The sequence below is a fragment of the Crocodylus siamensis genome, chromosome 8 (assembly GCF_052110815.1).
Source record: "Crocodylus siamensis isolate JL-2025a chromosome 8, ASM5211081v1, whole genome shotgun sequence".
In the NCBI taxonomy this organism is placed as follows: domain Eukaryota; kingdom Metazoa; phylum Chordata; order Crocodylia; family Crocodylidae; genus Crocodylus; species Crocodylus siamensis.
In genome coordinates this window covers 43,731,946-43,744,910 of record NC_143402.1, presented here as the reverse complement: position 1 = coordinate 43,744,910, position 12,965 = coordinate 43,731,946, and the positions used below count along the sequence as shown (strand labels likewise).

The window sequence follows — 12,965 nt, the reverse complement described above, 5'->3', positions numbered from 1 at the left end:
TAATTAATTTTAAATGTTTTAAAACTGGAGCTATTTATTTTAAATCTGATTTAAATAAAAAATCCAATTTTTAAGAAAAAATTATTTGTATTTACCTTGTGGGGCTTGTTTTGTGTCAGGGTATGGATGGCAGTGTTTTCTGGGTAGCGCTGCCTTGCTGTGGAGACACAGGCAGCAGTACTAAAAACATGCATCCTTGACCGGGGTTGGGGGGTGATGCCTTGCAGCATCTCTTGCCTGCTAGTTTTTCTAGGCTTCCTAATCTCACAAATTTGTCCTCCAGGTGGATGAAGAGTATATGAATCCTCACACTGTTGACCGAGTGCCTCTTGGCAAGCTGCCACTCATGTGGGGCCAGTCTCTTTACATCTTGGGTTGTTTATTAGCAGAGGTAAGACCATACCGGTTACCCCAGTCTGAGACCTTTGGTGGGGGGGGCTGTCTCCACTCTGTTTTGTAATCCAAGCTCCGCAGATTTATCACTGACTTGCTGAAAAGGCAAATATCTCAGTTGTAAGCATCTAGAGACCCAGCACAAAACATAGTGGGGAGTGCTCAGCATAGGATCACAGGCAAGTAGGGACCTCACGAGGTCATCCAGTCCAGCCCCCTGCTCAAGGCAGGATCATCCCTGACTAAACAAGACACAGCGTAGCCAGTTGTCTATCCATCATTGAAAACTTTCAAGAGCAAGTTAAAGATTCCACAACTTTTCTAGGTAGCCTGTTCCAATGCTTGACCTGAGAAACTCAGGCCTGGATGCTGCTTTAAATCTGCATGATTACACCCTGAGCTGTATGGAACCAGAGGCATTTTCCTTGTAGCCCTTCAGTCATGGGGTCTCTGCCAGGCCTCTCAAATGTAGGTGCTGAGTCTGCTGAAGGGAGTACAGCCTAGCCAAGGCTTGTCTCCATCCTTTCTTCCTCAGATCACTCCGTTGTGCCTTTCATCTGTTCACCAAGCAGCCATTTGTGCAACATGCCTTCACCAGGGCCTGGACATTTGTCTAGGGAGTGTTGTTTGCCTTCCTACCTGGCCCTCCTTTCTGCAATAATGCTTCTCCCAGCCAAACTAGTGAAATCCAGAAGGCAGGATTGTGCAGAGCATTGCACAGTCCTACATCTTGGAGCTGCTCCTGCCATGGCTTGATGAGCCTCATTCCTGTTTCTGACAATACTAGTTCCTTCAGCATCATCGCTGTCCCAGTTTTGAGGGTCTTGGAAATGGACAATGTTAGGCCAAACATTGTTACAGACTGTCAAACAGTCTCCCTAGACTATGTCAAATGAAGCCTAGTGGAATTAATCATGCAGTGGTTCTCAGCCCCTGGGCCGTGGCCCAGTGCTGGTTTGCGAAGGGTTGGCTGCCAGTCCACAGGAGGGCTGGCTTTAGGACTGGACGTGACCGTGGACTGGCAAACCATGGACTGGAAGTGACCAGCGTATTGCGGACCGGCAGCCAACCCTTTTTTATACTGAGTATAAAAAAGGGGTGGCTGCTGGTCTGCAGTAAGCCAGCCCTGCTGTGGACTGGCAGCCAACCCTTCGCAGCCCAGCACTGGGTCATGGCCCAAGGGTTGGGAACCACTGCATAATTATACCGAGTACAAAAAAGGGTTGGCTACTTTCCTGCAGTTTGCTAGCCACTTCCAGTCCATGGTTTGCTGGTCCTCAGCACAAAAAGGTTGGGAACCCCTGGATTAATGAATGAAATCTCTCCTCTGGCTAGATCATGTTAATTACTTGGAATCCTTCAAAGGAAGTAAAGTAGCTCTTGGTAAAGGAAGAGCCACAACCCCCTGGATAACTAGTAAAAGGAGGAGGATTTTGCTAGACTGAGCTTCCCTAGAGGACTTAAAAACTAAGTGTGACTCTGGTCTGTTCTTGAACCTTACAGTTCTCAGTGGGGTTTCCCACCTGATTTGGACATCAGCATTGATCTGTGCCGCTGATGCATTCTTGTTGCTAATGTACTGGTAGCAGTATCTCCATTTGTGGTTATTTCTCCACACAGGGATTCCTTGCTCCAGGAGAAATTGATCCTTTGAATCGCAGGTTTTCTACCGTCGCAAAGCCAGACGTGGTGGTTCAAGGTGTGTGTGGCAGACTGAAGTTGCTGTTTGCTCTGGGTATGCTGCAGAAGAGGGGAGAGAAACAGCTTTGTTCTGTTCAGTGCAGGCTGGTTTCCAGCTGAGCAGTGAAACTGATGGCTTCCCCCTCACCACATTAGGTAACACTTGAGCATCATTTGGATCTGGAGATAGGTGGTGCAGATGGTCACCATACATGGGTCTGGAAGGCCTCACACACAAGCTAGGCAGCGTCACAGAATGAAGTCCACCTCTCTCTGCCTTAGCATTCCTTCTGGGCTGCTCTGATCCCTGAAGTCTCGTGTTACATGCATTTGATAGAAATCATAGATGGTGGGAAGATCTGGATGTGGGTGACTGTGGAGAGGGGTGCAGTGCCCTTCTTTCTGGGTTTGTGCTGAGCCAGTCTTACTATGGTGCTAAGGGATGCAGAGCTGCTGAAGGTGCTGTCCTTTTTGGATGGGACTGTCAAAATTGAAGGATCAGGACTCATTTGAAAGGTATCTTGACTCCCCTTAGTGAAACAGATGTTATGTTACACACCAGAAATGGCTGCATTGCAGTGATTAAACTAGCTACATAAAGTTTAAGTATATATTAAGTAGAGGTGCACTGATGCATTGGTCTGATATCGGATTGGTACTGATATAAATAAAATTTTCTATATCGGATACTGGCCTTATGTGGCCGATAATTGGGCTGATAAATGCCTGTGCTGTGAGCAGCCGCAGTGCAGCACGTAGGCAGTGAAGACACAGCCTGCAGCGTGGAGAACTGCCTCCAGCTGGTAAGTCTGGGCAGGGAGTTGGGGGGCAGATCAAGGTCCTGCCATAAGGGAGGCAGGAGTAGGAGCTGGGGCAGCGGCAAGTGCTGCTCAGTTGGGGCGGGCAGGTGGGGCAGGAAGCCTCAGCTCGTCCAGGGGCGCGGGATGGAGCAGGGCTTGTCCGGGGTGGGGGAGCATGGGGGAGGCAAAGGTGGCTCCTGCTGCTTGTCCACCGGCTTGCATCACTGCTGCTGTCACTCATCTGGGAGGGCACCAGGGTGGGGTTGTGAACTGGATCTGCAGGGCGGAGCGGGGTGGCTGGGGCTGGGGCTGTTTCCAGCAGAGCTGCGCCTGGGCAGGGTGGACAGTGGTGCCAATGGGAGTGGGGGCTATGAGGGGGCTACAGCAAATTTCAGGTGGGCTGCAAACCCCCTGTAGGGTCCTCGCAGTGGTGCTGCCCCCTGCCCCACCTGGCCCAGGCTTCACTGGGGACAGGCCCCAGATCTGCGTGGGGCAGATTGGGGCTGGAGCAGTTCCCAGCGGAGCTGGGCTGGGCGGGGTGGGGGGTGGCGTTGCTGCGAGGGGGCTACAGGGAGGGCTGCAGCCACACCAAAATTTGTCATAGCCCCCCACTCCCCAGCGGTGCAGCCCTGCTCCCTGTTAGGCCCAGGCTCTGCTGGGGACAGCCTTGGCCCCAGCCCGTCCAGCTCCGCACAGATCCAGGGACACATGACCCCCTGTACCCTCCCAGATGAGTGACAGCAGCAGTGGTTGGAGCCAGCAGCCAAGCTGCTGGACTAGCCGCGCACAGTAGCAGGAGCCAGCTTCCCCCCCTAGCCCAATTGAGCCCTGCTCCATCCCACGTCCCCCAAAATGAGCTGTGGCTTTATCCCTGGCCCACCCTTTCCAGCTGGGCAGCACTTGCCCCTGCCTCAGACCCTGCCTCCCTCCCTCCCTCATGGTGGGGCCTTGATTTGCTCCCCCACGCCTCTTCCCACTCCCCCTCCCACCACCTTTTCTCTTACCACATCAGACTTGCCTGCTATAGGCAGTGTATTGGATTAGTATCAGCCAGTATGCCTCCTTAAATATTGGCTATTGGTATCTGCCTCAAAAATCCCTATCTGTGCACCCCTAATATTAAGTTTATACAAAGTTTAAGCATGTAAAGCTCTTGGGGTTGTTGTCCGTGCAGGGCATACAGTGTGAATTAAAAACCAGCAGGAATCTTATTGGGGGATAAGGCACAACACCACATTTATTAGAACATAAAATAGAAACATGCAACATAAAAATAATAAAGAACAGTAAAGTTATCTGCTTCACTCATTCCTATACATGCTCTATTTATTCATTCATTAATACATACAGAAGAAACAAGCACATACACAGATAGTTAGACAGTCCTGCAAAGGTTGAGGTGTTACCAAGTTCTAAAATTGCTCGGGTCAGTCTGGTGGCGGGCTGGACTGACCACGAGGAATGGAGTCGGGTCTTGTTGAACACACCCAAAACTCCTTCTTGCAGGCTGACAGACCCAAAGGCTTTTTCTTTGTGTTCATTCTTTATAGTGATAGCTGTCCATACAAGCCTATGGACTCCGCTGAGTTAAATGCAAGGGTTATCCTCTTTGTCCTGTTGGCAGGCTGGCATTGGTAGGACGTGATCTTCTGGCTTTGTGGTCTGCAATCTTCAAGGGGGTCGTTGCTTGTAGTCGTCAGCCGTCAGGGTGAATGCATGATTTAGTATTTAGTATTCCTTAACTGCTGACTTGGTGTTACTGCAACCTTTAACTGTTAAACCACAGAAGGCTATTTTCACCTGCTGTGAAAGGACTGTCTTCCTTCACACTGTCACAAACATACGTCATTCATTCTTTCATTACTTCTTTTCAAACATGCCAGACATATCACAGACCTTACATAAGCATTTTTCTTGTACTAAATTTAAGTTTTAAAATCATGAGACCAATAGGTCAAATATATGCTAAGCAATAGGAAATTTTAAATTAATAGTTAATTCCATAGTTATTTAATATTTGATACAGAATAATAATGACTGATTAAAATATGAAAAATAAATCATAACAAGATTCATTATATAAAAAAAAAAAACAATATAAAGCAATTACAGCACTTGTAGCTACTGCAGTACAACTGCACTCCAAGCTTCGGGTCCACCAGGACAGAAGATATTGTAGAAATGTAAGTGTTCCCTTTAAATCACAACCTGCCAGTGCTGGTCCAGACCTCCCTGCCAGATAGGCCTCATTCTAAGCTCCATGTCTCCTTCCTATATTGGTGTCTACACACTGACCTGCCTTCAGGACACTGGGCATTGAGGGTTTTTAACTGTTTTTGCAAGTGTGAAGGTGGCATTCAGGATGCCTCCCTGGTGACAAAGTGACCAGCTTGTCTTCCAAGGTGGCTGGCGTCATTTGGGGAAGAGGAGGGGAGGGGCAGGGAGGAGGTGGTGATCCTAACAAGGCAGAACCCGAAAAGTCATCTTCAAGCAACCACTCCATGTCCCTGGGCATCAGCCTCAAGAAGCAAGAGCCACTGAGTGGGCAAAATCCCATCAGAGAGACTCAACTGCTGATTCCACTCTCCTCTCCCTCTCCCAGTATGCATCCTGGCTGAGACAGATGGCATCAAGTCCATCCTGAGGAAGCAGGGCATTGATGTGGAGACGGTGACGGATGTCTACCCCATCCGAGTCCAGCCAGCCCGGATCCTCAGCCACATCTATGCCAGGCTGGGTGAGTGGCATCATATATCAATTCATACTGCATGGAAGCAGCTGGGGTCTGACCCCTTAGGGAAGCAAGAGCAGCGATTGTGGTGTAACACCCTGGATAGGATAGGGCTGGGTTGAGCAGTGCAATGTGTGAAGTCCATGACCTCTGAGGCATGCCCAGTCCTCTGCACAGTGCCTGCTCTTGTCACATGGCGGTTCCTCTCTCTGTTGTGCTCACTGTTGTTTTCCCCTTCATTTCTGATTGGGGAATGTGAAAAAACAACCAATTAACCCTTTCCTCACTGATTGGGGGTATGGGTGGGATGGTGACCTGTGCAGCAGTCCCCATGCGCTTTCTAACTAGGTTATTTCCTTAGATGAATCATCTAGGGGATTCAGCACAGCCTGGCAAAGAAGCAAAGGTCCCTTGGGGATTCTTCCCAGCTCCGCTACTTCAGAGAATCCTCTTCCCAGCACCACTATTTTCCCCACCTCATTCTCCCCCCACTCCCCACCCCCCTCCCCCTGCAAATCCCCCCCCTTTCAAGAAACACCATAGTCTCCATCCTGTTGACCCAGCAGCCTAGCTTCGTCCAGGGTGAAGAACATGGGTTGAACTTGCTCCTAAAGCTAGTTCTGATGGATTCAGACATGACATTTTCAAAGCTCCCTATGGTGGTTGCAGCCTGGGTGCTGTGATGCTGGATTGCTGAACAAGACCCTCCAGCAGGCTGTGAGTAAAGTGCCCAACTGGTTTTCATGGGCCTATGAAGCAAACAGGTGGTCTGTCAATGGAAAGTTTCAACTGGAGCTCCAGAGTTCATGCTATCCAGACAAGAATTGGATATTTGAAGTGAGGACCCTTTTAATCACCTAGTAAAGATAGTGTTGGGTATCACCGGGGCTGACATTGCTTATGCTCCCTGCAATCAGATGAATGGTGGCAAAGGGAGTTGAATCAATGCTGCTAGTCTGTTGTCTTCTGGGTATCACTGCCCCTTCCCTGCCCTGCTCACCATGCCAGAGGGGACTGCTGATGGACTTGGGCTGCAAAAATGACTTATGTAATGTGTTCAGTAAAAAAACTGGATAGCCAACTTGAAAGCGGAATATTTTCTGTGTAGGAAATGCAGAGCAGCTGAGGGCATGGTGACTCCACAATAGCTACTGTTAGCTATGGTGGGAGTAGCTATGACTAGGCCAGTGACTGTCCTCTACTTTGTTTCCAGCCTGAGGCAAGTCCTTATGCAGCTGAAAGTGCTAGGCCTTCTTTCCTGCCTGGCCTGTCTCCTGAGTGCTCAGAGTGTCATTTGAATTATCCATGACATCCCTCACAGGAGAACACACTTTGCCTTCAGTTTATTTGCTACAGCATGAGCTGGTATACACTAGATCAGATGAACCATGCTGCCTGAGGTTGGCATAGCATCTCTAGAGTTAGGATTGCCCATCTCAGGCTTGGTTACCTGTTCCCTTTTACACCTCCACATAGATTAGGGTGTTAGGGAGGCATTAACTTCTTTTCTTCTTGCCCCTCCCAGGCCGAAATAAGCACATGAAACTGAGTGGCCGGCCCTTCCGGCACATGGGAGTCCTGGGGACCTCCAAGCTTTATGACATCAGAAAGAACATCTTTACCTTCACTCCCGAGGTGGGTGGCTGGGCTTGGCAGGTCCTGATTCTGGATTTGTGGACCATCATATGTAATATCTCCAGTTCAGTAAAGCAGACTCCTAAGAGGCAGGGCTGAAAAACTGGCTAACATGTCCTACTGCAGGAGTCTCAAAGCCGGGGTTGTCTCCAAGATGGAATATAGAAAGGATTTCCAGGGTTACCTAATAGCCACGTATTAGCTTCTCCTGGAGCCTGGAATACCAGAAGTGAATCTCCACTTAAGCTTGGCTTGACATTTAAACAGCCAGTAGAGTGTGCCACCTGTGAAATCCTTCAGAAATCCAGACAGAGTGCAAGGCAGTGGATAGATCATTTAGCTGTGCCATTGTTAAGGCCTTTCTAGGTCTTCCTTTATTAGTGGATATAGTGCCTGCTTCCCTCACTGCTCTGGTGTAATGTAGTCTGAGTCCTTCACACCTTAGTCCATGCTGACCTTTCTGGTATGCTCTCTGCAGTTTATAGATCAGCAGCAGTTCTACTTGGCACTGGACAACAGGATGATTGTGGAGATGCTGCGGACAGACTTGTCTTATTTGTGCAGCCGCTGGAGGATGACTGGACGGCCAACCATCACCTTTCCCATTTCACAGACCATGCTTGGTAAAGACCTTTGGCCTGTATCTCCCTGGGTATCTAGGAAGTCAAAGCAAATGCTGTTGTTTTTTTTAAAAACTTGTAGTCCCTTGTCCCCCACTTAAAGTTGCATCAGAGCCCCAGTTGATCAGTGGGACAGCATCAGAGTAGGGTGGTTATGCCTGGTCCTATGAAGAGCTCAGTCTGTCATGGGAGCCTGGTTCTCTGTAGATGTGACAAATGGCTGGACCATTTCCATAGGCTGGTTGGGATTCCCTCTCTTTTTACCTGGTCACTGTAATATTTATCTCTGCTCTTTGCAGTCCTGCAGTGGGATGCTTTCTACTTCTCACAGGCTGCCCTTCTGGATATAGCTCTCTAATAGAGAACTGAGAAACTGATTTGGTGAAAAGTTAGAGGAGAACCACTTGGAGAGACTTGTCAGGCTGGGTCTGGCCTGTCTAGCCCAGTGTCCTGTGTTTGACTGTGGCTAATGCCAGTGGAAGAAAATGATAATGGAGAATTCTGGAATAAGCAGACATCATGGCAATTTCTTCCTACCCCATCATGTAACAGCTGGCTTATGCCAGAAGGTTTATGTACTGTCTCCATGTTATCCTATCAGATGTAATAGTGCTCTTTCATGTTGCTGTGGAAGTAGTTTACCTTTTCTCATTTATTCTTTTTTTAAACACTTCTGAACTCAGGGGCCCATTAGTATCTCGTGGCAGGGAGTTCCACAGATTAATAGTGTACTATGTGAAAAGACATTACCTTAAATTTGCTACCTTTTCACTGGGTGCCTCCAGATTTTACTGCCTGTCCCTTTGCTCATTGTTGGGAGCAGGGTGAGCACTTCCTTTTCTACCCCATGGATTACTCTTTTGCCCCTTTCTATACTCAGCTGCCCCAAATGAGAACCATTGATGTTCAGTCACAGTGTGTTAGACCATTGCCCTCTTGCAGGTTAGATGCTCCTTGCCCTCTTAAAGTGATTAGGGGATCCCTCACAGATCTTTCTTAAAGGTATCTAATCAGCCTAATTATCCTTTATGCTCACTTACCTTAAGTATGTTTAAGGCATGAAGCACTGATCTTGCTCCAGCTCTGTTTCCTTCTCACACAGGCAAGCTGCAAAATTAGTTGTGTATTTTCCCATGAGCTCTGTGCTTGTAAAGGAGTACATAAACATTCCAGCATAAACCAGGGGTAGGAAGAAACTGCTGTGATGTCTCCATTATCATTTCTGTCATTAGCCACAGTCAAACATAGCGCACTAGGCTAGATAGGCCAGACCCAGGCTGGCAGCTGTTTCTAAGTGTTTCTTCTCTCCTTTTCATTTGCCTGCTGTGTGCTGGGCAATAATATCACACTGCTTGTGCACCCCCCAGAAGTCCTGACTGGGTGTTCCTTGGCCTTTGATCTTGTTATAACTCAGACCTTCAGTTAACTGAAAGAGAGTGAGGGGGATCTCTTTAAGCCTGGTCTGTACAAAAGAATCAATAGAGTTATGGGGAAGAGGGTCAGGTGACTAAGTCTGGGGTACTCATTGAATTGAGTGCACTGCCAGAGAAGTACTCTAAATGCTGTTCAGCATAAGGCCCTGTAGGGAGCAGATGGAATTCCAAATGTTCCTTTTTGACAGACTCTTATTGCTGGTGTTTCTCTCTTACTCAGATGAAACTGGCACTGCTGTACACCCAGCAGTCCTGGCAACCTTAAGGAAGCTGCAGGATGGGTATTTTGGTGGGGCAAGGTAAGTAAGATCCACCCTCTCAGGGCACCTACATGCAGCTGAAGTACTCCGAAGTTTGGAGTGCAGTGATGCTGCTGTGGTGCGGTGGTGCCAGCTCTGGTTGGAGAAGAGGTGGGTTTGGCTTCATGAGGGGTATGGGCAATCATTGCTGCTGATGCTGGTGGTGGCACTGGCCAATAACCTGGTCCCTTAGTCTTTCTCCTGAGAGACCACCATGGACTCAAAACTACAGGGGGATTGCTGAGGGCCCAAAGAAAGTCTCCATTTTAGCCCTGTGCTGCCCCATGGGTGAGACTAGGGCCCATTGAGTTAAATTGAATTTGAAGTGCTGCCAATAAGAGACTTTAAGACTCTTTGTTCCCTTTCCCTGTTGATCAACCCAGATCCATCAAGCCTACATAACTGAGAGATTTATTTCCTGGTCTCACCTCGGAACAATGTGGGATGAGTTAGCCCCCGGGTTCCCAGGTTGGATCTCTCCTGCTGACCTGCACAGCAGCATTGTGATTTTTGTTTCACATTGCTCTGATAGGTAGCTTTTATGTAGAGGTTCGAGGATGGCTCCCTCTCCCTGGATGGAGCACAGGTATTAAAAGCATTGCTGTCTCTTTAGCGTGTTCCGGCTGAGGGTGCACTGTCTGAGGAGAGTTCTAGCTCCCAGCAGTCAAACTTTTTTCATGAATCTTTGTCCTGTTTCCTTCCACTTCATGTGGAATCCTTCCCCACCTCACCCTCCAGTGACTTTTCTCTTCACCCCTGCTTGAATTCCTTATGTGCATTTGCTTCCCTCACTGTTCTACCACTAAGGCTGTAAATAGTCATTGCTTTTATCCTGGGATCCTACAGATATACAAGGCCACTGTCCCTCTTCAAGGCTATCTGAAGTATGTGGGATAAAGTGTGCTAAGGCTTTTTCATGGAATGTGACTGCATGAGTTTGTAAGGTTATTGCATGTTGTTCCTGCGATAAGCCAGCGAGGCTGTGTGCTCTCATAGACATATAAGCAGTAACACATCTTGGAAGGGCGATATGTAAATGACTGTGCTGCACCTGTTGTGATCTGGGTTGAGCCCTGGCACAGTCAAACCCCCATCAGATGAGATGACTATTTACAGCCTAAGAAATTCAGAGAGAACATGTGCAATCTTAGATTGTTTTACCTGCTGCACCCCCAGGCCTACAGAGTGAAGGCCACCAGTAAAGCTTTGACAGCGTAGATGAAAAAACTGATTATCCTAAATTACAGGACTAGTGTGGCAGTATTCCTAAGGACTCCCTAAATGTGAAAAACTGACCCCAGATCAGCACCAGGCAGCATGCTGCTGTGTCTGCTGAAAGGATTCAGCATGACTTTACATGACACTGCAGGGATGTGGTTATCCCACTTGTGATTCAGAGCTTGGGGGGGGAGGGGGAGGAGGGGCAGTCTGTACACTGGCTAGTTCATTACAGCCCTATTTGTGTTTCCTGGCCAATGCTAGAGGAGGGCAGAACCATCCTGCCTGCCTCATAAGTTGAAGGGCAAACAAATGTCAATTTCTTTTTCAACCCCATCTCTTCCGACTTGTGCTCTCTCTCGTCCAGGATCCAAACCGGTAAGTTGTCTGAGTTCCTGACAACTTCATGCCGCACACACCTCAGTTTCATGGACCCTGGGCCGGAGGGTAAGCTCTATTCTGACGATTACAATCTCAGCATTGACAGCTTCAGTGAACTAGAATCCGAGGAATGGCTGCATGGCTTACAATTAGCAGATGATGGTAAGGAGGAAGGGGTCAGCAACCTTTGTGCCCTGGAATATGCTGTGGTTGAGAGTGCCAAACTCACCAATAAAACTGTTAACTCTGGGGCTCTCCAAATACATTTGGATTCCCACCTTGGTTCTGTTCTCACTTGACCCCCTCTCCCACATTTAACCTCATCTCTGTCTAACATTTATGTTGGTTTCAGCAGGGCAGAGGGCTGAATAAATCCCTGAGCTGGGTACTGAGTCTTGGCTTTCAAAGAAGTCCTTTCAGGCACACCTCAGTCACAGAAGGGATATGGTGTTGACAGGAAGCAAAAAGTCTATTTTGCTGTAGGCTACTGTGTAGGGACTGCAGAGGGTATGAAATGATTGTTAGGATTTGGTCAGTTACCTGTGCTAGTTAACTATATTTAATAGTCTGGAAAGAGGTGATGAACCAGAGGCAATCCAAAAAAAGGTGAATGTTTTGAGATTGCCCATTTTAAATGTATGCAAAGCCCTTGAACATGTGCTTTTAGCCCTATCCTGACCTAGCCACCTTAGTGATTGGAGCTGGACATATTGATATACAGCTCTGCTGTACCTTATGGATGTCCTGTTCCTGAAACATGCCTGCAGGGTGCACATGGTTTTCCACATCTCCCTCAGGATGAGGAGAGGCTGTCAGTACATCTGGCTGAAGTTACACTTCCTCTTTTGTGAAATAGGCTTTGCTGTTCTGCTGTCTAAATTCTGCTCCTGTTTCCAGAGGCCTCTCATTGCCAGATGGCTATCACAATACTTTTCCTAACTCTCCTCTATTCTTCCGGCTCATCTGTTAATCCGTGTAGCTGCTAATCCATTTAACTGTGCCCATAACTCGCTTGTGGTTGCATCTTTACATTTGCTTAACATCAGTGGGATCCTTGTGTTGGTTTAGTTTGGTTTTCACTTGAAGCTTTGTTATCCCCTTGCAAGTGAATGTGCATGTTGTTAATCTTTAGCGTCTTTTGCCAAGATGTCTGCATTCTATATAGACAGTATGCTTGGGTTCCTGCCAGGATGCAATTGCTATGGGGCTAAATTGTAGCCTCTGCTCTGGACAATTGCTTTCCCAAGCTGTAATCTCTTCCTGCAGCTGAACTGGTGAGTCCTGTGGAAGTTGTCTGCATAGCTAGACTGTAATGCAGATATTTTCTCCCGTGTCTCTTCTCCCCAGATATGATGATGGTGATGATGATGATTAAAGTCCCTCTGCCCTGCACATTTGAGCAGCTGCTTTGTTTACACCTATTGCAAACAGTTCTATCTGCAGGCCTGCCCAAATGCTCTCTAGCTCTGCTGTTAAGGGAAGGCCTCATCCAGACCTGAAGAATGGGCAAACACTGTTGTCTCTGTGGGCACCCAAGGCTTGCATGCTCTTGTTGTGCTACAGCTGCAACTGCTTAGGCAGTTTGCACGGTGAACTGAATGGAGGTGTGTGAGCTTAGTAAGATATGAGAAGAGCTATCCTGTGGTACAGGGTAGCTGTATCTAGCTAGCTGGCTTTAAACTAGCTAGCTCTGGTAGCAATAGCTGTCTGCCACAACCAGTTGGAGCTCACTGCAGACCTGAAAACTCATCTGTAAATCTATCCTGCATCTTAAA

The 12,965-nt window shown here is 48.0% G+C and overlaps 1 protein-coding gene across 7 annotated transcripts in view; it reads left to right on the top strand.

Moving 5' to 3' along the window:
- The window catches only part of PHKA1 (phosphorylase kinase regulatory subunit alpha 1), a 73,802-nt gene that overhangs the window by 32,981 nt on the left and 27,856 nt on the right, over window positions 1-12,965 (top strand). For 6 of the 7 annotated variants that reach the window (XM_090059088.1, XM_090059085.1, XM_090059084.1 and 3 more), the window contains 7 exons: window positions 284-391; window positions 2,014-2,092; window positions 5,476-5,610; window positions 7,130-7,239; window positions 7,718-7,862; window positions 9,513-9,591; window positions 11,177-11,352. In XM_090059088.1, coding sequence (XP_089915214.1) covers window positions 284-391; window positions 2,014-2,092; window positions 5,476-5,610; window positions 7,130-7,239; window positions 7,718-7,862; window positions 9,513-9,591; window positions 11,177-11,352 — 832 coding nt within the window. The remainder of the gene's footprint in view (window positions 1-283; window positions 392-2,013; window positions 2,093-5,475; window positions 5,611-7,129; window positions 7,240-7,717; window positions 7,863-9,512; window positions 9,592-11,176; window positions 11,353-12,965) is intronic. The other variant, XM_090059086.1, reaches the window with a different exon arrangement.